Genomic DNA, 27,750 nt, shown 5'->3' on the forward strand with positions numbered 1-27,750 from the left:
AGCCAGAGCAATTAGGCTAGAAAAAGAAAGAAAGGGCATCCAGATTGGTAAGGAAGAAGTCAAAGTATCTCTATTTGCAGATGATCTTATACACAGAAAACCCCAAAGAATCCACAAGAAAACCACTGGAACTAATAGAAGATTCCAGTAAAGTTTCAGGATACAAGATAAACATACAAAAATCAGATTCCTTTACACCAACAAAGAGAACCTTGAAGAGGAAATCACCAAATCAATACCATTTACAGTAGCCTCCAAGAAGATAAAATACCTAGGAATAAATCTAACCAGAGACGTAAAAGACCTATACAATGAAAACTACAAGACACTACTGCAAGAAACGAAAAGAGACCTGCATAAGTGGAAAAACATACCTTGCACATGGATAGGTAGACTCAACATTGTGAAAATGTCAATCCTACCCAAAGCAGTCTATAGATACAGTGCAGTCCTGATACAGATTCTACCGGCATTTTTTAATGAGATGGAGAAACAAATCACCAACTTCATATGGAAAGGGAAGAGGCCCTGAATAAGTAAAGCATTACTCAAGAAGAAGAACGAAGTGGGAGGCCTCACACTACCTGATTTTAGAACCTCTTATACTGTCACGGTAGTCAAGACAGCCTGGTACTGGTACAACAACAGATACATAGACCAATGGAACAGAATTGAGAATCTAGACATAAATTCATCCACCTGTGAGCAGCTGATATGTGACAAAGGCCCAAAGTCTGTTAACTGGGGAAAAGACAGTCTCTTTAACAAATGGTGCTGGCATAACTGCAAAAAACTGAAATAAGACCCGTACTTCACACTATGCACAAAAACTTAACTCAAAATAGATCAAAGACTTAAATATAAAATAAAAAACAATAAAGATCATGGAAAAAAAAAAAGGGACAACACTAGGAGCCCTAATACATGGCATAAACACAGTATGAACCATAAATAAGAATGCATAAGTGCAAGAAGAAAGACTAGATAATTGGGAGCTCCTAAAAATCAAATACTTATGCTCATCAAAAAACTTCACCAAAAGAGTAAAAAGACAACCTACAGACTGGGAAAAAATTTTGGTTACAACAAATCAGATCAGTGTCTACTCTCTAAAATCTACAAGACACTGCAAAACCTCAACAAAAAGACATAATTAAAACAATGGGCAAAGGATATGACCAGGCAGTTTGCCAAAGAAGACATTCAGACAGCTGACAGACACATGAGGAAATGCTCACGATCATTAGCCATTAGAGAAATGCAAATCAAAACTATAATGAGATACTATCTCTCCCCAACAAGGCTAGCTTTAATCCAAAAAACACCAAATAATGCTGGAGAGCTTGTGGAGAGACTGGAACACTTACACACTGTTGGTGGGAATGTAAAATGGTACAACCACTGTGGAAATTGATTTGGCGCTTCCTTAAAAAGCTAGAAATAGAAGTACCATTTGACCCAGCAATCCTGCTCCTTTTAATATATTCTAGAGAAATAAAAGTTGTCACATGAATAGATACATGCACATCCATATTCATTTCAGTACTGTTCAAGATAGCAAAAAGATGGAAACAACCTAGGTACTCATTAGTGGACGAATGGATAAACAAATTATGGTGTATTTACACAATGGAATACTACACAGCAATAAAGAACAGCAATGAATCCATGAAACATCTTATAACATGGAAGAATCTGGAAGGCATGCTAAGTGAATTTAGTCAGTCAGTAAAGGACAAATATTGTATAAGACCGCTATTATAAGAACTCAGGAAAATGTTTAAACACAGAAGAAAACATTCTTTGATGGTTACAAGGGTGGGGAGGGACGGAGAAGGGAATTTACTCACTAGATAGTAGACAAGAATTATCTTAGTTGAAGGGAAGGACAGCACACACTACAGGGTAAGTCAGCACAACTGGACTAAACCAAAAGATGAGAAGTTTACTGAATATAACCAAACATTTTGAGGGACAGAGTAGCAGGTGCAGGGGTCTGGGGACCATGGTTTCAGGGGGCAACTAGGTCAATTGGCGCAAGAAAGTTTATTAAGAAAATCTTCTGCATCCCGCGTTGGTGAGTGGCATCTTGGGTCTTAAAAGCTAGCAAGCGGCCATCTAAGATGCATCAGTTGGTCCCAACCACCTGGAGTAAAGAAGAGTGAAGAACACCATAGACACAAGGAAAATACTAGCCCAAGAGACAGAAAGGGCCACATAAACCAGAGACTCCATCAGCCTGAGACCAGAAGAACTAGATGGTGCCGGGCTATCAACAAAGACCACCCTGACAGGGAACACAGCAGAGAGTCCCTGATAGAGCAGGAGAAAAGTAGGGTGCAGAACTCAAATTCTAGTACAAAGACGAGACTTAATGGTTTGATTGAGACTGGAGGGACCCCAAAAGACATGGCCCCCAGACTCTGTTAGCCCAAAACTAAAACATTCCTGAGGCCAGCTCGTCAGACAAAGATTAGACTGGACTATGGGACAGAAAATGATACTCATGAAGAGTATGCTTCTTAGCTCAAGTAGATACATGAGACTAAATGGGCAGCTCCTGTCCAGAGGCGAGATGAGAAGGCAGAGAAGGTCAGGAGCTGGCTGAATGGACACAGGAAATCCAGGGTGGAAAGGAGGAGTGTGCTGTCACAGTATAGGGAGAGCAGCTAGGGTCACAAAACAATGTATGTATAAATTTTTGTATGAGAGACTAACTTGAATTGTAAACTTAGAGCAATTAAAAAAATTATTTTGAGAGTATGATCTGTATATCAATTCTTTTATATATGTGAGGATATGTTTTATGTTAAGGTAAATGATTAATTTTTTAAATGTTCCCATGTTTTCTGAAGAATGTATTTTTCAGGAATTTTATGCATGTTTCTGTGTGTGTCAGATCAAACTTAATGGTGATATTAAAATCTAATTTTATGTCTACTTCATCTGTCAGTTATTGAGAGATGTTTAAATATCTCACTGTGATGGTAGATTTGTCAAGTTCTCTTCGGGGATATTTCATTTTTCACTTATATATTTTGAAGATCAATGGATGCAGTTATCTTCATAGTGAACTGAATCTTAAGTATTCATTATACTTTTTGCCTGTGAGTCCATTGTGTTGAATTGTTACTCTCAGCACCCCCTCCACCCCCACCCCACACCTTTTCCCAACATTGGTAATGTTGTCAAGTTAATTCCCAGGTGCACACTGTTTCAGATCTCTGCAGTTACGTATCTGGCCTTCAGTTTCGTTGTGTTCTTTGAATTGTTATTTATTCTAGTTTTTATTGTTTGCATACTCTCACATCTTACCTATTTCAATGGGAACTAATTAAAAGTGGGAGCATATTGTAGTTTGGAAGCTGGTTGTTTAAAACCAAGACACTGTTGCAGTTATTCTCTTTTTTGGATGTGTGTGTGTATATGTATATATAAAGAGCTACGTTTGCTAACCAAAAGGTCGGCAGTTCAAATCCACCAGGCCCTCTTTGGAAACCCTATGGGGCAATTCCGCTCTGTCCTACAGGGTCGCTGTGAGTCGGAATTGACGCGTCAGCAATGAGTTTGGTTTTTGCCAAAACCCCATAGCCCCATAGGGTTTCAAGGAGCAGCTGGTGGATTCGAACTGCCGACCTTTTGATTAGCAGCCAAACTCTTAACCACTGTGTCACCAGGGCTCCTGTGTGTGTGTGTGTGTGTGTGTGTGTGTGTGTGTATTTTTTTTGGTCTGATTGATGCCTTTTGTAACTTGCTGTTCTTTATATGGCTCTCTGGGTGGTGCAGACAATTAAGTGCTCGGCTACTAACTGAAAGATTGGTGGGTCAAACTTACCCAGAGGAAACTAGGAAGAAAGGCCTGGAGATCTGCTTCTGAAAGGTCACAGCCGTGAAAACCCTATGGCACACAGTTGTGCTAACACACATGGGGTCACCGTGAGTTGGAATCAACTCGGCAGCAACTGCTTTGGTTTATTTTTGGGAGGTTCTTTATGTAAACTATTTAGTCATACAAAAACGTAAATTGTATGTTAAAATAATATGCCATGATTGCAAAAATACACCATCTTCACTTCCTTCCTTCCTTTTGTGGTAGCTGAACTGCTGTTATGTGAAGATCACTGCTATTATTGCTTCTACTACTATTTCCAAAATCCCACTCACCATGGAACACAGTATTTAACATAAATTTTTATTAATTAGACAATTTGTAAAAATATATATTTGATAACAACATCATTTCATAGACCATAGCCTGCCAGTGACCTTGCTACAGGATACTAGTTTTTATATCATCCAGAAAACTAAAATTCATAATATAAGACAAATATTTAAGATACTCATTACTGATTTTGGTTATCAAATAATTTAATTTGAACTTGGAATTTTTATTCAAAAAATGAAATGTTTTTTTGATTAGATTAAAAATATTTCAGAAAGTTATGAGTAGAATTTTTATTTCTAGTTACCAACTCTATTAGTTCTTGGATAATACTATTTGTAAACATGTAATTAACTACTTGGAAGGTAGCAAGTATAATAAAACACATGGTAGTTTAAAGGTACATATAGTTCATTTTATTCCTCTCTTTAAAGTTATTGGTTGTTACACAGAAAGGGAGCCTTGGTGGCGTAGTGCTTAAGAGCTTGGCTGCTAACTGAAAGGTGGGCAGTTCGAACCCACCACCTGCTCCTCCGCAGGAGAAAGAGATTGCAGTCTGCTTCTGTAAAGATTACAGCCTTGGAAACCCTATGGGGCAGTTCTACTCTGTCCTATAAAATTTCAGCAAACAGTACAAGTAGTAATTTCATGATGGAAGTTTTGCTCTGTATTTTCCAAAATATCTTGGGATATATCTTAGGACTCGTTGTCATCGAGTCAATTCTGACTCATAGTGACAGAGTAGAACTGCCCCATAGGGTTTCCAAGGAGCAGCTGGTAGATTCGAACTGCCAGCCTTCTGGTTAGCAGCCGTAGCTTGCTGTAGCTCTTAACCAGTGCGTCACCAGGGCTCCATTTCTTAGGAAGTTTTAGTTATTTATTAATCACAGTTCCCCGCCCTCCCTCTTTTTCCTCTGTAAATTCTTATTCTGAAATTTCTTTTAGGAGAAGAGAAAATGTCAGAAAGTTGGAGAGAAAGGCTTTCACTGCCTTAAAATCCCTTCACTTAAGCTCTTCAGAATTCGTTCACATAAACTCTGAGTTCCTGAGCACTTGTGTTTCTCATTCAAACTCTTCTTCCTCACATATTGAAAAAAACCCTTTAAATCCTGAGCTCCCAGCCTCTCATAGCAACTAACCTATTACGGGGCCAGTGGCATCTCCTAGTGACTAACGTCACCATTCCTGCTAATACTGATTGGAGGCTTACTGTGTGCAAGGCACTATTTTGAGTACTCTGCCTGTATTACCTCTTTTAACTCTCAAAGGCCAGCGGGTAGTAATGGTGGGAGCTGAATGGGGGACCCAGCCAGTCTTGGCCGCAGAGCCCACAGGCTTCATTAATTACTTTAATTCCTTTAATAGAGTACTGCCATCTTCTTCCACGGAAAGTATATGTGTCAGGTTCCTGCCCCTTGTTTTTCATAGTTTAATCATTTTACTTTGACTTTGGGTATTAGGGTAATCCTAATCTCACAGAATGAGTTAGGAAGTGCTCAGATATGACGATCCTTTCTCACTACTCATTTTCCCCCTTTCTCTTAGCCTGGTACTATAGGGAAATCACCTGTCTCCCCTCTTTCCCTTCATCTTTATTAGATTTTAATAATTATAACTTTGCTATGATTGCTTTCATTTTTCTTAAATTCCAGAGTTCTCGTGTTTGTATTTTTTTCCATAATTAACATGTATTTCACCTTAACAGAAGATGAGGGGAGATTTTGTTCTTTTTGTTACCGTTGGACGGACAGACTTCAAGAGCTTACTGAAATATCAGTGGTTCCAAAGCATTTATTTTGCTAGAAAAGAATTTAGAGTTGTATGTCTTAACCAACTTGTTTAGATTTGTGTTGGAATGCAAAGTTGTCCTACGAAATACCTCTACGTAATTGTATTTACTGTCCTTCATTATTATAGTCAGCTTCCTAGAGCTGGCTCCAGCCAGTCTATTAATAATGATTATATTTGACTCATACCTCGAACATTGTTATCACTTAGCATTCACATAAATTCTCACAGCCACTATGTCCAAACCATAACAATTTCTCACCAAAGTCAAATAATATATTAGCAAATAGTTACATATCACATCTGTTGATACATAAAAGTGTGAAATTTTTTTAATGCAGTCTGTGTAATTCAAACAATTCTTTTGAATGTGTTGTGGCTTTTGCTCGTTTTAGAATTTTTTCATTACACATTTATTGTTTGGCTAATAATAAATAATACTTCTTTTCTAATCCCAATATACTTGTAGATGATCTAAAGTTCAAAAGTTTCTAGAACTGATTCTAAAAAGTAACTCTTTAATTTGTTGTCCTTTGTTAACCAGCCAACTGAATCAAATAGGGTTGATTGATGTTATATAACTTTGGCTATCTAGTCCTTGTACTTATTCTTGTTGAGTTAGTCTCACATTTAATATTCACTATACAATAGCCATTTAAACTCTTAATATCTTTTCCATTTATTAATTTAGTATAAACTGTCTTCTTTTAGGTAGAAATGAGATTGGGCCTATTGATTGACTTTTAAATTTATCTTGACTCTTTCATTTATGAGTGTCCTTAGGGTTACCTTGGGGCCCTGATGAAATTCACATACTTCCAGAATTACTTAACCCCAAAAGGAAGTTTATTCAGCTATTAATTAGGATTAGCCAGGTATGTACTTCACGTTTAACAGCTGTAGACTAAATATTTTTAAGATTATGTTTTTAATGACTTCTGGCAATTGGCTTAGGATAATTTTAGCAGGACTCAGAATTAATCATTTCCTTTTGTACCATATCTTCTCGTATAAGGAAGCTCTAAGAGTAAGTCATACATTCAGAAAGATAACCACTCATGCCTACAGGGAGCAATTTAGTTTACTAGATTGGTAATTAATAGGCATAACTACCTATTGGCCAGAAATAATGTATCCTTTTACCTAATTTTTCCTGTAGTGTCAATAAATTCACCTGGTAATACTGTATTGGTTGATTGTAATCTCTTGACATTACGTTTATAACAGCCATTTTCTACAGTTGTTTGCTAATTTTGCCAGTCACGAATATGGTAAACATTGCCCTCTGCTTCCTATATGCCTATTAATACAGTTATCTTAAGATACAGAATTCATATAGTGAAAAAATGCAGTGGGCTAAAGTAAAAACATACTGTTCTGATATAATTGAGGAGCGGCAGTGGAAGGGAGGCAGCAGAAATTTAATTTTTAAGAATCCTTCCAGCCCTTAAAACTCTTTACTTTTCAGGAACGTAGATGATCACATGATAAATAAAAGTCTTCTGAGACATTCTTCTGCTTTTTTTTAAAAAAAAAAAAAAAAACTTTTCAGTCCTATTGATTTTTATTTTTTAATTTGAGGTGGATGTTTAGTTACCCCTGTTAGTTAATCAGGGTGCATTGTACTTTGTCCTTGATACAATGAGAATACTTTTTTTTAGTGCTACTTGAGGTCAAAAGCAAAACTACTTTCTAATATATTATGTGACTTTGGTGAGAAATTGTTATGGTTTGGACATAAAGGATGTGAGAATTTATATGAATGCTAAGTGATAAGAATGTTCTAGGAGGTACATTCTAAAAATTATCTACAAATATGGTGAGTGGTTATGCCAGTAGATTCTCCACCCTTTTTCTATCCCACTGCCTCTTTCCTAAATCTAGAATAGCTGCTACCACAGTAGCCTGTTGCTAAATTATAGTCAATTTTTCTTTTTTTTTGCATATGACAAAAAGAAAAATGTTTTATTTTTTTTTATTAGTAGAATCTCAATAGGCTCTCTGATTGTATTTTTTAAATAATATTTTATTGTATTTTCAGTGAAGGTTTACACAGCAAATTAGGTTCCCCTTTAACAATTTCTGCCCAAATTATTCAGTAACATTGGTTACATTTTTCACAATGTGTCCACATTCTCATTACAGCCACTGCTAACTTATGGACATGGTTAGGTTCCAAAGACCGGATTGTTACGTGAAAGTTGACGCTGTGGGAAATGGAGGATGACCACATGATATATAACTGCCAAATTACAGCCTTATACAACGGCCAAACCACTGAGAATCATGGTCCAGCCAAGCTGACGCATAGCCTTAACCATTGCAGTCACCGTTGCTCTTACCTCGCACCTCAGCCGTCATTACTGCCAGACATATGTCGTTAATGCATGGAATAGTCAGACGGTGGAGTTTTTACTATTGTCATAAATGTGAAATGGCAGATAATGAGATAGTCCATAAGTAAGGAATGGATATATTTCCATTCTAGTTGTTCCATTTCCAGTAATCTAGTTTCCCTGCCCCCTTACCTTCTCATCGTTACTTTACTGTAATTGTTGACCATTTGATCTCATATGTTGCTGTTATTAGCGCCATCAGGTTGGTTCCATCTCACAGTGACCCTGTGTACAACAGAACGAAAAACTCACTGCCTGTTCCTGCACCATCCTCACAGTCATTGCTAGCTTGAGCCCAGTATTGCAGCCGCTATGTTAACTATCTCATTGAGGGTCCTCCTCTCTTCTGCTGACCCTCTACTTCACAAGCATAGCGTTCTCCAGGGTCTGGTCCCTCCTGATAACATGTCCAAAGTACATGAGGTGAAGGCCTGCCATCCTCTCTTCTAAGGAGCATTCTGGCTGTACTTCTTCTAGGACAGATTTGTTTGTTCTTTTGATAGACCATGGTATACTCAATATTCTTCACCAACACCATAATTCAAAGGCATCAGTTCTTCTTTTGTCTTCCTTATTTATTATCCAGCTTTTGGCGATTGAAAATACCATGGCTTCGATCAGGTACACCTTAGTCCTCAAAGTGACATCTTTCCTTTTTAACACTTTAAAGAGATCTTTTGCATCAAATTTGCCCAATGCAATACATCATTTGATTTCTTGATGGCTACTTCCATGGATGTTTATTATGCATCCAAGTAAAATGAAATCCCTTGACAGCTTCAGTCTTTTTGGGAACCTCTGAAAAAATAAATGTCAGGTGAAAGCAAATGGCGAAGATTGGTTTGTATTATGTTGAAATTTATCTAAGTGAAAACATTAATCTTGGGAAATTTAACAGAGGAGCTAATTTAGTAATATTTTCATGTATTAAAAAGTGAGCTGTGTGGCATTTGCGTTCTAGTTGGGACACATAGGGGATTAACAGTAAACAAGTAAACAAAAGTATTTCAGATAGTTATAAGTGCTGTGAAGAAATGAAGTAGGATAATGAGATCAGGGAATTTTTTGGTATTAAAAAATTATCTTTTTATTGAGTATTTCTAAAATAATTAAGATATATAGTTTTAGTTTTTGATTAATTGAATTAATTGTTAAAAGTATACTGTGAGCATCATGAAAAGTAATGAAAGGCTGAGGAGAACTGTTCCAGATTGAGAAAGACTAAAGAGATGTTGTCATGAGGTGCCGTTCAGTTGATTTCAACTCATAGTGCCCCCGTGTGGCGAGCAGAACTGCCCTATATGGTTTTCTAAGCTGTAACCTTTACATGGAGCAGATTGCCAGGTCTTACTCCCGTGGAGTGACTGGGTGGGTTTGAACTTGCAACCTTTCACTTAGCAGCTTAACCGTTGCACCACCAAAACCAAACCAAACCCATTGCCATCGAGTTAATTCCGACTCATAGTGGCCCTGTAGGACAGAGAGAGAACTGCCTCGCGGGGTTTCCAAGGCTATAAATCTTTGCAGAAGCAGACTGCCACAACTTTTCTCCCACAGAGTGGCTGGTGGGTTGGAACCGCCGACCTTTGAGTTAGCAGCTGAGCACTTTTGCCACTGTGCTACCAGGGCTCCTTTGTTGCACCACCAAAGCTCCTTAAAGAGATTTAAAACTAAAGATAATGTACAATCCTAGATTGTATCCTGTACTGAAAGTTGTTTTTTTATTGTTGTTGATGCTGTAAAGTACGTTATTAGCACAGTGGACAATTTTGGAATATGGACTGTAGATTAGATAAAAGCATTGTACCAATTTTAGATGCCCTGAGTTTGATCGCTGTACTATGATTACATAAGAGATGAGCATTGCTCTTAGGAAGTACATACTTAAGTATTAAGGGGCAATGGGGCATCATATATGTACGTTTCTTTCAGATGGTTGATAATAAATAAAATGTTCATACACACGCATACACAGAAAAAGAATGTTAAAAAATAAATGTGGCAAATCTGGCTAAAGGACAGACAGGAATTTTTTATATTATTATTGCAACTTTTTTATAAGTTTGAAATTATTTCAAAATAGAAAACCCAAAAAAAGGAAACAAAAGTGTATTTTCCCACACATGATGCGCTGCTCTTTACATGAGTGCTCGTTCTGTTAAAGCTGTGAGATAGATATTTAATATTGCTATTCCAGTTTTAGAGATGAGGACACGAAGGCTTTGAAAGGTCAATAACCCACTTACGTTCACACACTGAGAATGTGGCGCAGGTATTTGATCGGCTGTGACCATTAAATCCTCAAGCAAAATATTAATAGATCTTTAAAGAAGTTTAGGAAAGTGACTTTAAAACGTTAAATTTTCACCACACCATGCCCCTGTACTTTCTCAAGAGTAATTCCTGGTGTATTCTCCTGGAAAATTAGTAGACAATGAGGAGTGTCTGCACATGTGTATTTCTCAAATGAGAGTACAGTCATGCACCGCATAATGTCTGTTGTCCCACAAGGTTATAACAGAGTCAGAAATCCCAGTCAGAGAGTGCGACATACTGGATGTAACACTTAAGAAACACTGCTGAACTGCACCGTGTTTTCATGAACATCACAAAGTAGTGCATGAGGTCATTATTACGAACCACTGTATATATTTAACTCACATTTTTAATATAATAAGCTCTATGGCAGTCCATTCTTCAGTACAAATTGTCCATAAGTTAGGGGTTTGTAACCTGATGACTGCCTGTATATAATATGGTATTCTCATAACGTCCAAATCACATGACGTCCTATTTCACAGAACGTATCATGGATGTTAAGCAATGTATGACTATAATAAATATTCTGTAATCCAACTTGCACGATCTTTTTGATCTCTCTCATCTTAATTTCTGTATTGAGTCCTTGTGAAGTAGATTAACTAGCAAGACTTCTTTATTAAAATAATAGAAATACTCCATTATTTAAAAAAAAAAAATAGCTCCTCTCTGACTTCAGTTTGTATCTAAGATACATTTGCTATATGTATAGTAATTTTTGCCGTTTGACTTTTGACAGGTGGTTTTGGAATGTATGCTTAAAAAGGACCTCATTTACAATAAGGTCACTCCAACATTTCACCACTGGAAGATCGATGACAAAAAGTTTGGCCTTACCTTTCAGAGTCCTGCTGATGCCAGAGCTTTTGATAGAGGCATTCGAAGAGCGATAGAGGATATTTCTCAAGGTAGGTTTTCTTGGCTCTTAGTTTGTTCACCAGTTATGGAAACTAGAGGTCGTCTTTCTAAAAGTTGACCCAAAGTAGTTCTTGCATTTTAAGGAAGCCAGCTTTTTTGATATATAACCAGGCTTTGAAAGTTCACTATAGGTAAAGATAAAATAGTAGACTCCTTAGCCTCTTTTGTAATTGTCAAATTAGAGTCTGTACCAGTTGCGTGTATTATCTTGGAGAGCCCATCAACAGCAACTTCAGATAATGAAAATGTTTTAACATAAGAGTCTGAAGAAATGAGTCAGCCTTTTTGATATATGATTATCAGAGAAGTGAAGGAAGGAAAGAGGGGAGCAGTGAGATAGAGCTGTCAGAATCCCAATAAGATATCTGTCTGTGTGTCACATCAGTCACATCCTCATTTTGGTAATGATAAAGAGAGAATTTGTAATACCCAAATATATGTAGACTCTGTTAGGCAAAACCCTTCTTACCTCTTTACCTGATTTCATTATCTAGGATTGGCAGAGGTCACAACTCCATTTTATCTATCTCTTTGTGTATCTTACCAGTTATTAACTATAAAGCATGCAAGTTTTAAATGGAGGAGGCATGTATTTTCACCAAGGCTCTGCTTATTTATTATAAAACAGAAATAAATCACATTAAAACACATTTCTTCCCAAACAGGAAGAAATAACTAAGACTTGATTTGCTTTTCTAATTAAGGAAAATCGTCTCTTAATGGAAGTGACTTAAATAAAGTAACTGAATCAAAATGTGTTAGACTACACTGTGATTTGTATATTTTGAAGATGGCATTTTAATACAAAAATTTGGTGAAATGAACTAATTATGAGAGTAACCATAGGCAAGAACATGGAAGTGCTTAGTACAAATATGTTTTGATAGTGTGTGAAACTCTGATTAAATAACTTATTTAGCTACTTTAAAAGATGAGACTTTGATAAATAAGCATTTCTTGATTTCTAATTCAGAAAACGTTACCATCATATGATAGTAATCGTTTTATTACAAGAATCTACAAATTCTCCCTAGATCAGTATTTTTCAGCTGTGGTTGCATGTTAGAATCACCTGAAGAGCTTTTGAAAAATAGAACTGGTTCCCATCCCATTCCAAGTGAATCCAACTATCTGGGGAATGGGGTTGAGTCATCTTGTTTTTTAAAAGCTCCGCAAACTGTTCAGATGCAGTAAGAAGTCACTGCTTTAGCCAGATGATGGTAATTTGCATTAAGAAACACAAAAAAGGGGATTATGAATCCTAAGATTCTCCACTACTGGTTCTCAAACCTGGCTTCAAGATAGCATCACCTGGGAAACTTAAAGATTTAAAAAAAAAAAAAAAAATGCATCATGCCCTGGGCCTTAAGCGGAAACCCTGGTGGCACAGTGGTTAAGAGCTACGGCTGCTAACCAGAAGGCTGGCAGTTCAAATCCATCAGGTGCTCCTTGGAAGGGTAGTTCTACTCTGTCCTGCAGGGTCACTGTGAGTCAGAATCGACTTGACAGCAACAAGTTTTGGGTTTTGGGGCCTTACACAGAGGTTTTAACGTTTTTAGTTTGGGGTAACACTCTGTCTGGCATTCATATATTTTCTGCAATTCTCCAGTTGATTCTCATCCTTAGCTGAGGTTGAAGAACCAGTACTTTAAAGTGAAAATCGTTATCCTTGGGTGTGGAAATTTACATGATTTAATTAAAGTTTTGAATTACATTTAAGCACACAATCATGACCACATAAGAGTATACTTTTTCAAATAGATTGGGTTTAATGTTTTAAAAGGTGATTTATAAGAGGGGGCTGACAAATTCCTAGCCAGACAGAAGAGACTACAATGCTCAATGAGCTGTCTCCTCCTTTAGGAAAGACGTATTATCAGCTGCTAAGTAAATTTTCAACAACCCGTTAAATTTCTCTTATTTAGCCTTCTATGCAAATAAGAATAAGCTTATGTCGCCCTTTCGAAAGGGCAAATTTCTCCCTCTCTCATGATTGTCCTGTGTTATCTGTGTCTTTGGGGGATACGTAAACTTAGAATACTTTGCTAGGACAGATCTCTCCTTATTAACTTATCAGATCAAAAGGCACTCTTGTATCCCAGGAAAATCTATAGAGAGACATTGATGCACAAAGGTCAGTGGCAATAATTGGCCACTGACTATCAGCAGTCAATGAAGACAATCATTTACTTTCTGTATTGAAGCAACTGAAATCTAAATACTGTTTCCTGAATCAGAGCAATTAGGAAGGTTGAATAAATGATTTTTGGGTGTCTCCTGGAGTACCTGAGTGGTATAAGTGGTTAACGTACTCTGCTGCTGACCAAAAGGCTGGAGATTTGAGTCTGCCCAGAGGCACCTTGGAAGAAAGGCCTAGCAGTCTGCTTCCAAAAAAGTCAGCCACTGAAAACCCTGTGAAGCACAGTTCTACTCTAGACACACAGGGCCGTAGCCAGGGTAACGGGCGACCAGGGCAGTCTCTAACATGCACCCCCTCCCCATCTCAAGATGAAGACATTCATAGTGGTGACAGTCAGCGGATACGCCTTCCGCCGTCTTGTCGGGTCACCTCAGTCAGGCACATTTCATACTTGTGGTGGGTCGGAAGGCCATTCCACGCCTCCTCTGGGCCCCCTTGGACTTGTGCCTGAGGGCTAGTGCCCCCTGCTGGTCTCCCGCCTCTGTATGCCTCTGCTGGCACACATGGGGTCCTTGTGAGTCGGAGTTGACACAACAGCAGCTGATTTTTAGTTTTAACTGCAGCGTCTCCTAAACATCAGGGAGTATGGTACATAGCAGTTCAAGAGAATTTAGGAGAAATCTGGCGCAGGGCTTGCTAGAGCTAGTACATTTTCAGAGAAACGTCTCTTTAGTAAGTAACTGAGGATTTCCCTATAGGAGAGGAAAACTATCACTTTATTCTCTAGTTTTCTGTCATAAGAACAGGTGTGAGTGGCCAACATCTGACAGATTGCCAGCAGCCCACGGTTACAATGACATAATCAATTACTTATTAATATTGAAGTATAAAATGAAAATTCTGTACTTCTGTAGAGGGTTAATATGTTGTGGGGTTGTTAACCAATGTCATAAAAAAACGTGTGCTACTGTTTCATGAGAAACTATTTGTTCTGTAAGCCTTCACCTGAAGTGCAATAAAATATAAAAAAAAAAGAAAGAAAGAAAATTCTGTACTTCAGTACCTTTTACCTGTTTTGTTAGGATGCCCGGCGTCAAAAAATGAAGCTGACGGACCAGAAAATGACTTACAAGTAAGTAGTTGGGCTTGAAAAAGAATTTCTAAACGTAATAAGCATAACGACTGTGGAAGAAATCATTATCCTTTATAAGTAAGTAACTCATATAGATTATTAAGAAAATTTCTAAGACACCCCCCCAAAAAAATAGGCAAGGTACTTGTATAAAAAAATTACAGAAAGGGAATTATAAATTATTAATAAGCATATGGATACACTTGTTTTATCTCACTAATAATCAGCTGGTAGTATAAATTAAAGCACGTTAACATTTTTCAATTACCAAAGGTTTAAAACAATAATGTACTATATGCTGTGTCTGTCTGAGATGGACACATTGATCCCTTCTTGGAGAAAGTGTAGATGGTCCACATTTTATATAGAAAGCAGTTTGACAGTATGTGTTAAAAAGCCTTAAAAATTGAAACATTCATGCCTGTTGATTCAGTGATTCAATTTTTAGTAATCTGTACCAAAGAAACTGAGATGCATAAAATCATATACACAGAATTAATGTATGTGTGTACTCACACATATAAATTGTATAGTTCATGAACTGCCTTACAATATATTGAGCAATAAAAACAAACAAAAATTGTATTGCATTATTTTCATTACTTAGCTAAAATGTTAAATATTTTTGTTGGTTATCTTTGAGTTTTGGGATTCTGAGTTGTTCTGACGTTCTTTTTAATACTTTTCTGTGTTTTTCAAGGTTTTTTTTGGTGCGGTATTTGTATATGCAATTTGTATTAATAGTCCAATATTCATATTAACTTAAAAATAATTGTGATCTAAAGAAATGGTAGGATGTTTTTATATACATAATTGCTTATTTTAATATTTTTATATTACAGCAAACTTTAAAGAAAAAACAAATATGATACCGTCCATTATAACTACCATTAATATTTTAGGTATTTTTCAAGTTTAGAATTTTTAATTTTTCAATTGTGTTTTTTATGAATGTAGCCCAATTATGAATCCTCTATTGTATATTTAAGAGCTCTGATGTGTGTGTATAAATATGTTTATTTCATTGATGGTTTATTATTTTTTTTAAATACAGTGAACAGTAGTTAATTAGGCGTTAAATACATTATAAAATGCAAAAAATAGATATTTTTTAATTATTCATTTTCTAAAGTTCCATTTTGTTCTGGTGTCAATCTAAATATGGGGCTGGGAATGGGGAAACATTTTCTGAATTGCTCTCTGTGATGAATGTAAATTTTGTTAAAATTCAGTTAAAAAAATAGCTTTTTCATATAGTAACATTCTTCCTCCTACATAACGGCTGTTTATTTTAATACTCTTCTGACTGAGTTTCACCTAATTTCTATATATAACATTGTGTAAAAAAGCTCCTACAGGACACAGTAGTTTGCAAGACTTTGTGCATATGTAACAGTTAATAATAGCCATTGTTGGTTTTTATAATCCTGTTTACTGCTAATACCAGGTATGTCACAGCTTTGGAATAGCATAAAGAGAGGGGAGGATATGAATGAGGAATAAGAATTTTATCACAGATTCAGGCAAAAATAGTAGAAAGCAGAGGGAGGCAGAGGCTAGTAAAAGGGTTACTGTATAATAAAAGCTAGAGCGGTTACTCTCTCCGTGGTAATGGATCTCCAGTGCTCCTGGTCCAGCAGTCATACACACACCCCTACACGCCTGAAGAAGCTAGTTGGATTTTGCTTTCATTGGACATAAAGCACTTGCTTGTTTTTTATTTTCACAGTAAAATAGGTAAATATGCAGTGTCACTAGAAACCCTAGTAATAGGGTCCGTTATCAATTACATTTAAGAGTAATTGCAATATAAGAGCAATTTTTATATATAAAGTTCATCCTTGGTTTTTACATACTGTGGTGTTTTTAAAATGAGTTCACACATTTTTTAATATTCTTTCTTTCAATGGAGTCTACTCTGCATCCCACTGAATGTGCACTCTACTTAGCTGTTTCTTAACAAGGAGAATGTAGTGGAAATGACAGAGTGTGGCTTCCAAGGGTAGGTCATAAAAGACATTGCAGCTTTTGTCTGGCTCTCTTTCTTGAATCGCTTATTCTAGGGGATGCCAGCTGCCATGTCGATGAGGACACTAGATCAACCCTGTGGGGGGATCCTTGTGATCAGGAACTGAAGCCTCCTGACAATAGCCGTCCTAGTGTGAACTGTCTTGGAAGCAGATCCTCCAGCCCTGAAAAAACCTTCAGATAACTGTAGATAAATAAGGCTGCTGTATTGACTGCGATCTTATGAGGGATCCTGCGCCAAAATCACCTAGCTAAAATTGCTTCCAAATTTTTGACCCACAGAAACTGTTAAATACTAAATGTTCATTTTTTGAGTCTGCTAAATTTTGTGGTAATTTGTTATGCAGGAATAAATATTCCACCAGCAGAAAGGGAAGTTTAACTTTTCCTTAACATGATTAGAATGATAGCTAACATTTATAATAGCACTCATTTAATCCTACTGTCTGTCCCACTCCCAACTTTTTTGGATGATATCTAGCTTCTCTTATTAGAAGAATGTATTGTATCTTGGTTTTATAGCCACCTTTATAACTAAAAGCGTGTTCACATGGAAGAAATCCTAGTTCTTACTAGTTCAAAAATATTCTGAACCTGATTATTTAATATATTAACCTTAGTAGTAAGAAAAGAAGGGGGAAATACTGAGGTGCTAGCAAATATATGAGAGTTTTTCTGAAAATCCTGTTTGAAAAGGTTTTAAAAGAATCACATTCCAAAATTATAATTGCCAAAGAAAATTCTTAAATTTACCTTAACCTGTTGCTGTCGAGTCAATTCCAACTCATAGCAATCCTTCCTGCTTAGTAGCATTTATTTCATGATACGGCAAGGTTTTAGAACTTCATTCTTATTTTGACATACGTTGGAAGTTATAAAGTATTCTGATTTATTGAACCACTGTAGTAGGAATAAAGTACATCCCAAGTATATTTCATAATTCCCCTTATGTGCTTTGTACAGACAGTGTGAAATAGGTTGATGGTGAGTTCAGGTAGTGGTCACACTAGGTTAATTTTAATGGTCATCATTTGCAAAGACAACTAAAATGATTTTTTAAAAATAACCTATTAGTTTTCTGAACTCAAAAGTAATGATTTTGTTACGTAGATCATAAACATCTTGAAGCCAATAAATATCAGAGTGCAAACACTCTCCATTTTGAATATTCATTAATTCATTCAACAAATATTTGAACACCTGTGCCAATAAGTATGCTAGCCATTTGGTTATTTGCTGGTGTATAATTTTCTGTTTTCAGCAGTTTAATGTTTTCATCGCTGATCATAAATAAACAGAAAGAGGTTTACCTTTCTATTTCATATATTTGTTTCTGAAGCGTTTCATAACAAATCATCATTTCAATTTAAAATCACATCTTGCTTATCTTTGTGTCCCTGATATACCTAGTACAGTTCTGGTCAAGTGTGTATATAGTTGGTACTCAAGAAAGATTTTTTTGAAGAAAACTCCTCAAGATTGGGATTTTTTTTTTTATTTAACCTGACCAGTAATAAAACATGAATGTTTTCTTTCTGCAACTATTTTAATGAGCCAATTAGGGTTGTTTTGATTTTTAATGCTAGGTTACGCGAGCTTATAGTTGTTCTAAGATAATTTTTATAGCGTCTGCCGGTTACAACATTTCCAGCTCTTTGCTCACGTATTTTGGATTGATGCAAAACCCACAAAGCTCATCTCACAGCAACCTTGAGGTAATAAGAGGAAAGGATCTTATATTTCATATTTCTGGACAGAGAAAAAATGAGAGCTGATTGATCTAAGTTGTCATTTTTTTCCTTTGGCCATAGAGAGGTAGTTGACTTATTCTTTTTCAGAATTAGTGTCATTTCTGAGCCAAAATTATTTAAAGGGCTGTGATTTACATTTATTGCCTAAAGTGACTTTGCTTTCAGCAGGTAGGATATGGATTGTTCATGTATTGATTTGCAAAGGTGGTAGCATTTTAATAAGGCTCTATATCTGAAAACTAAGTGAATGAATAGGCTTTAGTTAACTAGCAGAAAGTATCTTATGATACTGTGACCTGTCACCATCCTACAGTAAGTACTATCCTACGGTTAAGTTCCCAAAACCCTGATGTATTTTAGATTGAGTTTTATCTATTATCTAATAAGGGAGCAAAATAAAATCTATATAACATTTATGCATGTTTTGCTTTTTTTTTAAACTTGACTCTTAGACTAGTACATCTTCAGGTAGAATATTTGAACATTTAGAAAGTTTTAAAGAAGAAATTAAGAATCATTCATCCCCTACTCAGAGATAACCTGCTATTAATATTTTGGCAGTTTTTGCCTAGAAGTCTCGTTGTTCTCCGCATGTTATATACAAACATATACTTCTTTTTAAAGGTAACATCAGGGTCATACTTCTTAAATGCAGCCAGTTTAAAAAACTTGCCATTTGTGTTTGTGACAGAGTTTTTGTCTGTAGTGCGGGGGGAGGTAGTGGTTAGAATTTATGTAGTATAAACCGTAAAATTTAAACCTACACAGCCGACTTCAGAGTCTTCGCTTTAGCCTTTATTAGGTCATGTGGCTATACTACAGTTTAACTCTTCACATATCGTTAATCATTTAATTCATTTCCCGCAGCCCCATCACATAAATTTTTGTTTGCATCTCTGAGTGTGTCCTTAGGAAAAAATTCTAGAAAAAGATTTACTAGTTAAAGGGTTGAATGAAGATTTATATAGTTAGTAGGAGTGATGTAACTACTGCTTATTAACTTAAAAATAGATCTATACACAATAAAGAGGCATTCTTTGAAAACAGTTCTATATGTAAACCAAAATATCTTTTTACTAAAAAAAAGTAGTCTAGTTTTTCTGCAGGTTAAGCCGGGACAGAGAACTTGTTTTCCTTTTCTGTTTTTGTCAGAAATTTTATGTTTGTAAATTTCTTACTCTTTTCTGTACTGTTCCATCACTCATTACTGTGTTTAGGTTACATAAACAGAAAACTGTATGCTATTAATGTTTTTAGACAAAGCTCATAGAGACCAGTCCAGAATTAAAAAACTCTAGGGTTAGTTTATTCTTGTCCCTAAGCCAATTACAAATAACCAAAGAAATGCAATGTACAGAGTGACAAATAATTTTGGCCAAGTCTGAAAGTGAGTTGCAACTGGAAGCACCACACCAAGATGTTAATAGTGATTTTTTTGGACTTGTAGAATTACGCATAATGTTTTCTCTTTTTCTGTGGTTTGTAAGTTTGCATAATTTGAATGTATCATTTAAATGGCAAAAGAGTAATTGCTTTGTTAGCATTTTTTAACATACGCAATGATGAAATATAAGATGTCTTCACTAAAGAAATTTTTTAAATTCTTCCATCATTTAATAACCAATAATATAATTGTCAGTAATTTCCCTTGTTGGATATTACTCCGTAAGTTTTCAAACCTGTGATTTGTGATAATACCAGTGTAAGAATGAAGTTCTTGAGCAATATGTAGACTATGATATCACTTTCTTCCCTAATTGATTATATATTGGGAATCATACATTATAAAAAGGTTTGCAGAACACTAAATTTTCTCTGTGTCAGAACTAATACTGGGAAAGGGGCAAAGGAAGGAGAGAAGCAGAGTCTGCATTTTCTCTACAGCTGTCATTTGGCCTTATGTTCTGATGGAGAGCTGCAGCTGGAATTATTTTATTGCTTTACCCAGCATCCTTATGCCTCTACACACAAAAATGTTATAGTAGTCTGGAAAAAGAAAAAATTAGACAATCTCTTAGCAACCTTAGGAGAATAATTATTATACCAGCTGCGGAGAGTAAATCAGATTTCCGTTGCATATTAAATATTGGCGTGGGTTACTTTATAGACAATACAGATGAGCCTATTTCCACGTAATACTAAAAGCATTGAATGTAGGTGATTTTTTTTAAAGCTAGAGATCATATAGATGTACGTATAATCTTTGTGCATCTCATATATGAAACTTTCTTCTCTTGTGGAAAGCTTTTTTTTTTTTTTTTTTTTTTTTTGCATTTTCCATCACCTAACTTTAGGTTATAGCCATGTTTCCATAGTCTTTGTTACTTTTCAGGGTTTATATAATCCAGTAAAAAACATTCCTATTTGGCTAAGCCTGAACACTTTACTCAGTTGTATCCAAATTAAGAACATTTTTTTGGTGGTTTTTCTTTTTAATTACAAAACTGCTGCAGATAATCTTTTTGGAAAATGACAATGAAATATTTTTTCTTGTTAGATTGGCAAAGATTAGATGAATGATAAGGCCTAGTGTGGGCAGAGTTATGAGGAAGACGTCACTGTTGCGTGCTGTTGAGGGCTTTAGACTTGCTGGAGAGTAGCTTGGGTTGGTAATATAATTGAATATATACTTTCCTTTATCAGTGATTCTATTTATAGGAACTAATCCAAAATAAATAATATTACAAGTACACAAAGATGTATGCATAAGGAATCGTGTTGCAATTTATATAACAAAAAGTTGGAGACAATCTGAATGCTCATAGAGTATTGGCTAAATAATTTATGACATATACAAATACTAGACTTTTGCAGACTTTTCAGAGCATAAGGTAGATCTTTATATATTAACATGGAGAAAGATCCATGGTAGGTTAATACATGAAGAAAGAAGTATATATATAGAGAGAGACTGTTTTATAATATAAATTGAATGAAATTATACCTAGGGTAATAAACATAGATATATGCATGTGTATATATATGCATTAAGAAGTATAGAAAGATGTATGTCAAATAGTAATGGGAGCTATGTGCCATAACAGCACTGTTTGAAACAGCAAAAAATTAGCACAACTCGTGGATCCTTGGAAGAATGGATAAATAAGTTGTATCTTCATCCTGGTTCTAGCAGTTGTTAACTGATTCACCTTAGGTAAATTGCTTAATACCTTAAGCTTTAGTTTCCTCATATGCAGAAGGGAGATAATAATACTGTCTACCCAGAAGGATCATTGTGGGGATTAAATGAGTTAACACATGTAAAGTACTTGGAACAATGTCTGATAAATAGAAAACATGTAATGGGTGTTAACCATCATTGTTACACAGAAGTGAAAATGAGTGCACTCTTGCTACACACATCAATGTCAGTTTCACCGCCAAAAACAAATTATTGAGCAAAAAAAGCAAATTCCAGAATGTCCCAAATGATATCATTCAAATAAAATATAAATTCATCTAAAACTAAATACTGTTGTTTAGGGATAATAAAATCCCTTAGTAGTGCAAACACCCAAGAGCTTGGCTGCTAACTAAAAGGTTGGAGGTTCAGGTCCACCCAGAGGCACCTAAGAAGAACAACCCAGCAATTTACACCCACTCTTCACTTATCGGACACGGTTAGGTTCCAAAGACCAGGTTGTTATGTGAACATTGACGTTATACAAAAATGGAGGATGACTGCATCATTACATAACTGCCGAACCACTGAGAATCATGGCTCAGCCAAGTTGGCACATAACCTTGCGTTCATTACTGCCAGATGAACGTTGTTAATGCACAAAATAGACAGTAGATTTTTTGCTGTTGTCGTAAATGCAATATACCGGTGTTTTGGATTGAAGTGTGTCTCCCCAAAATGTGTATCAGCTTGGCTAGGCCATGATTCTCAGTATTGTGTAATAGTCCACTATTTTGTTATTTGATGTAATTTCCTAGGCGTTGTAAATCCTACCTTTATAATGTTAATGAGGCAGGATTAGAGGCAGTTATGTTAATGAGGCAGAACTCAATCTGTAAGGTATTTTAGGTCAATCTCTTTTGAGATATAAAAGAGAGAAGCAAGCAGAGACATGGGGACCTCATACCACCAAGAAATAAGAGCCAGGAGTGAGTGCGTCCCTTGGACCCGGAGTTCCTGCACTGAGAAGCTCCTAGATCAGGGAAAGATTGATGACAAAGACCTTCCCCCAGAGCTGACAGAGAGAGAAAGACTTCCCTGACACCCTGACTTTGAACTTGTACTTCCTAGACTGAGAAAATACATCTGTTTGTTAAAGCCATCCTCTTGTGGTATTTCTGTTATAGCAGCGCTAGTTAACTAAGACAGATAACGAGGTAGTAAGTGAGGAGTGGGTGTACTTCCAAAAAATCAGCTGTTGAAAATCCTACTTTGACACACATGGGATCGCCATGAACTGAAATTGACTCTACAGCAACTGGTTAGGGATAATGCTTGTATAGCAAACCTTTAAAAAGGAGTAAGAAAATGAAAGAAAAAAAAAAAAAAAAACAAGTGCAAGATAGTGATTACCCAGTAGAGGTGCAAGAGCTGGAGGTGGGAGTTGCTGATATGGAGAAACACACAGGAGTTACTAATTGTATGGGTTATATTCTCTTTCATAAGTTGAGTGACAAGTACACACATGTTCATTTTGTTATTTTAAGACTATATATCTTACCTTTTTTTAGACTTAAATAAACTATCTTAGAACAGTTTTAGATTTACATAAAAATTGAGACATTAGTACAGAGAGCTCCCATATATCTTTTTTTATGAATAAAGTTTTTTTAATTAATAGGAATACCAAACAAGGATGCTAAGACTTTTAACCCCAGAAATCAGGATCAGTGCCACTTCCAAGAGTGAGGTGCTCCTCAGTTCCTCTAAAAACTGCTCTCCAGATAACCAGTAGTATGTCAGCAGCTCTTGCCTCCAGGTGGTTTCCGTTTTGCTCTTTCTACTTAACTGTATTTTACGTATTTCCCGCAGAACCTAGTGCACAGTCTGTTGCATGTGTAATCAGGGAGGAAAAGGTGTTTTCTTTTTTCTGTGAGTCTACCTGCTGCAGCTACTTTTCCCTCAGCTCAAATGGTCTTGCACTAACCTCCTTTACTTTTTTTAATATTTTATTGTGATTCTGGAGAAAGTTTACAAAGCAAATTGAGTTGTCATGTAACAATTTCTATACGTATTATTCGGTGAAGTTGATTACACTTTTCTCAGTGCGTCAGCATTCTCATTATTTCCATTCTTGTTGTTTTGTTTCCGTTCTTGTTCTTTTGTTTCCATTAATCTGGCTTCCTTGTCCCCCCCTTACCTTCTCATCTTTTGTCTAGGATAGATGTTGACCATTAGGTCTCATTTAGATGATTGGGGGAGCATAGTACTCATGGGTGATATTACTTGTTCTATGAGCAGTTCTGTCTTTTGGCTGATAGACGACCTCCAGGAGTGGTTTGAGTTCCAAGTTTAAAGAGATAGTCTCAGGGTTCCTCTAGTCTCTACCGGTCCAGTAAGTCTGGCCTTTTTTAGGAGTTTGAGTTTTGTTCTACATTTTTTTTCCCACTCTATCCAGGACCAACTGTTGTGTCCCTGGTCAGAACTGTCAGTAGTGGTAGCTGGGCTCCATCTAGTTCTTCTGGTCTCAAGGTAGGGAAGGCCATGGTTTGTGTAGACTGTTAGTCCTGTAGACTAATTTCTTCTTTTGAGTCTTTGGAATTCCTTCTTTCTGTTTTGCTTCAAACGTGTAGAGACCAATAGTTGTATTGTAGATGGCTGCTCGCAAGTTTTTAAGACCCCAGGTACTACTTACCATACTAGATGTAGAACATTTTCTTTATGAGCAATGTTATGCCAGTTGAGCTAGATGTCCTCTGAGACCATGGTCCCCAGCCCTTAGCCCAGTATAATTCAGCTGCCCCCCTAAGCCCTCGAACCCAGTAACCCAGTCCCACAGATGTTTGGTTATGCCTAGGAAGTATCCATAACTGTGCCCCCATGTGCTTTAGTTTATATTTGGATACACCTGCAGCACACACAAACATGTATACATTTGCCTGCAGAAACACCTATACATGTACACCTGTATATTCATATGTGCTTCCAAAACAAAGAAAACTTGTTGCCATCGAGTCAATTCCAACTAATAGTGAGCCTGTAGGACAGAGTAGAACTGCGCCCTCGGGTTTTCAAGGAGCAGCTGGTGGATTTGAACTGCCGACCTTTTGGTTAGCACCTGAACACTTAACCACTGTGCCACCAGGGCTCCATATGTGCTTACCTATACATATATAAGCATACATATCTCCCTGTGTAACCACACATATTTTTTGGTTGTTATTACTGTTGTTGCCAAATCATTTTGTTATTCCTTATATCATTATGAATATAATCATACACACACACACAGTTGGCCCTCTGTATTCACGGGTTCTGCACTCCCAGATTCAACCAACCGTGGATCGAAAATATTCGGGGGGAAAAATGTTTCAAAAAGCAAAACTTGAATTTGCCATGCGCCAAGCACTATGCTGAATCCACAAAAATTAAATTATCTGTAGGCATACCCTGCTGTAGCTCCCACCATTTCACAGATCCTCAGTCTCTCTTTAGCACTCCTTGTTTGAGCATTGTTCGCCTGGCGTCTTGTCGTTATTCCCTAAACAGTACAGTATAACAACTATTTATATAGGATGTATGTTGTACTAGGTGTTATAAGTAATCTAGAGATGATTTAAAGTATATGGGAGGATGTGCATAGGTTATATGCAAATACTGTGCCATCTTATATAAGGGACTTGCGCATCCTTGAATTTTGGCATCCACAGAGGTCCTGGAATGAATCTCCTGCTGATACTGAGGGATGACTGTATGTATATAGTTATACGTATGTATGTAGTCATAAAATATTTCCTTTGGAAAGAAAACAAAAACAGAACTTCTATTTCTAGCCCCAACTTAATGGCTGCATGAAATTATATTTGTACTAACAAATTTTTAACCAATCCTTTGTTGATAGACCCATATGTTGTTTTCTTTCTCTTTGTCTTTCCTCTGTTGTGTTAAAAAGAGTGCTACCACAGTTCTCTCTTCTCTGTGTGTGTGTGTAGAGTCAGTTTCTCAAAGTAGAATTGCTGGGTCAAAAGGTCTGGATTTTTTTTCAATGACATTATCAAATTACACTCTGACCAATAATACAGAAGCATTCCTATTTCTCCCCATCCTCCATTTCCAATATTTAGTATTATTACCTATCTTCCGTATCTTTGCTAACCTGGGTAAAAAATTGTCATATTTTTATGTCTTCAGTTGAATGAAGTTAGCGTCTTTTCACATACTGTTAATTTCTTTTTTTTCTGTGAAATTGTACTTTATCTTCTAAGTCAATGGATCTAGGGGTAGAGGATCCATTTCTATAGACTCTAAATCAGTTATCTTACGAAAGGATTACTCAAGCAATGCTGATTGACTTCCTTCTCTTCGGTATGTGATCAGTGCCCCCACCAGAGCTGTGGTCATTGGAAACCACAGAAGAGTTTTAAGTAGAAAAACCATCAAATTTGCATGATGTGTAATAGGAAACAAAGTTGGAAACAAGGAGATGAGCTTAAAACCTATTGAAGTAAGACAAGCAAAACAAAAAAGATAATGAGGGCTTGCATTAAGACAGTGGGTAATGGAAGTGGAGAAGAGGAAATGGATTTGAAAGGCACTCAGATAGTTAACTTATTTAGATAATAATTTTATTTTCTTAAAATAAAGAGATACTCTGCATGGATCTAGAAGGGATTAGGGCAAGGGTGTAGAATGTCTCTGTTTATTATTTCAGGTGGAGAGGGAAAAATGTATTTAAGCTTAAAAAAACAAGTGATTCATTGATTATTTGAATTGGATATTTTGGGTATATTTGTAGTTCATTTTAAAATATGATCCTATATCAAAAATAAATGGGAGAAGTATATATGTACCTAGATTTTAAAAGAAATTAACCATATAAAAGCAAACAAGCTATAGAATTAGAAAATTACTCATAATCAAGGGTAAGTATTAACATTCATTTCCTTTTTGTCTTTTCTCTTTTGTGGCTATTGTAATACTGTAAATAAAATTTTGTATACTGACTTTTTAACAGTAAATATTTTCCCCACGTAGTATATATTTTTCATAAACTTCAAATGACTACATGATACTCTCTTTAGTAGCATACATACCATAATTTACTTAACCATTCCCTTATTATGGGACATTTAGGCTTTTCCTGGCTTTTTACTGTTAAAGTCATGCTGAGAAAAATATTTTGGCCTAAATGAATAACTTCGTGAATCAGAAGCATAAAGCAGATTCCTGTGAGGTGGAGGTCAGGTATATCCCTGCTTTCCAACTTCTGCATTATCTGACACCAGCCGTTCACCCCATAACCCTGGCTTTCTTTGCTGTGTTTGGTAATTGCTGCAGTGTCTCACAGAGCTCACGATTGTACTTACGGTTATGTGGTTTATTGGGATAAAAAGATACAAATCAGGAGTAAAAGGATAGTAACAAGATACAGCTCAGGGTCAACAACAGGAAGAGGCACACGGGCAAGGTCTGGAAGGGTCCCTGAGGTGAAGAGCACATCGCTCCCATCGTCTGTCAGGAAACTCAGCCAGGACAGCTCTTGGAGCAGAAATGTCCCCTGCCCATGCAGCTCTTGGGGCAGAAAAGGTTTACTGCCGGCCCCTTCTCCTGGCGGTCACCACTGCTGCCTGGCACAGCTCTCCACCGGCAGCCCTTAAGTAGTTCTGTCAGTATGGCTGTATTCTCCTCTGAGCTCAGCTCTTCATCACCTCGGTCCCCAGGTTTTAGGGTTTTTATAAGCCAATCCGTGTACCCTTTGTCACTTGCAAGGTGGGGCTCCCCAGCCAGATCAGCACTTCAGGGGTGGGTCATTCACTCAGAAAATCCCCTAAATTGTTTTTTAAAAAACCAAAGGCAAAGGTAACAATTCCTCAAAAACAAAAACTCCAAGAATTATCTCTGTGAGATCAAATTGACAACAGCAACTCAAAAGGTTTGATGGGAAGCCTAGGGGACAGTGAGTTGAAGATAATGGTGATGGAATAATTTGGAAAAG

The 27,750-nt window shown here is 36.5% G+C and overlaps 1 protein-coding gene across 1 annotated transcript in view; it reads left to right on the forward strand.

The window, feature by feature from the left end:
- Window positions 1–27,750, forward strand: part of SPRED1 (sprouty related EVH1 domain containing 1) — a 135,954-nt gene that overhangs the window by 85,901 nt on the left and 22,303 nt on the right. The window contains exons 3-4 of the mRNA XM_012556756.2: window positions 11,405–11,573; window positions 14,806–14,855. Of these exons, the coding sequence (XP_012412210.2) occupies window positions 11,405–11,573; window positions 14,806–14,855 (219 nt within the window). The remainder of the gene's footprint in view (window positions 1–11,404; window positions 11,574–14,805; window positions 14,856–27,750) is intronic.

The sequence above is a fragment of the Trichechus manatus genome, unplaced genomic scaffold (genome assembly GCF_000243295.1).
Source record: "Trichechus manatus latirostris isolate Lorelei unplaced genomic scaffold, TriManLat1.0 scaffold00076, whole genome shotgun sequence".
NCBI classification, from domain to species: domain Eukaryota; kingdom Metazoa; phylum Chordata; class Mammalia; order Sirenia; family Trichechidae; genus Trichechus; species Trichechus manatus.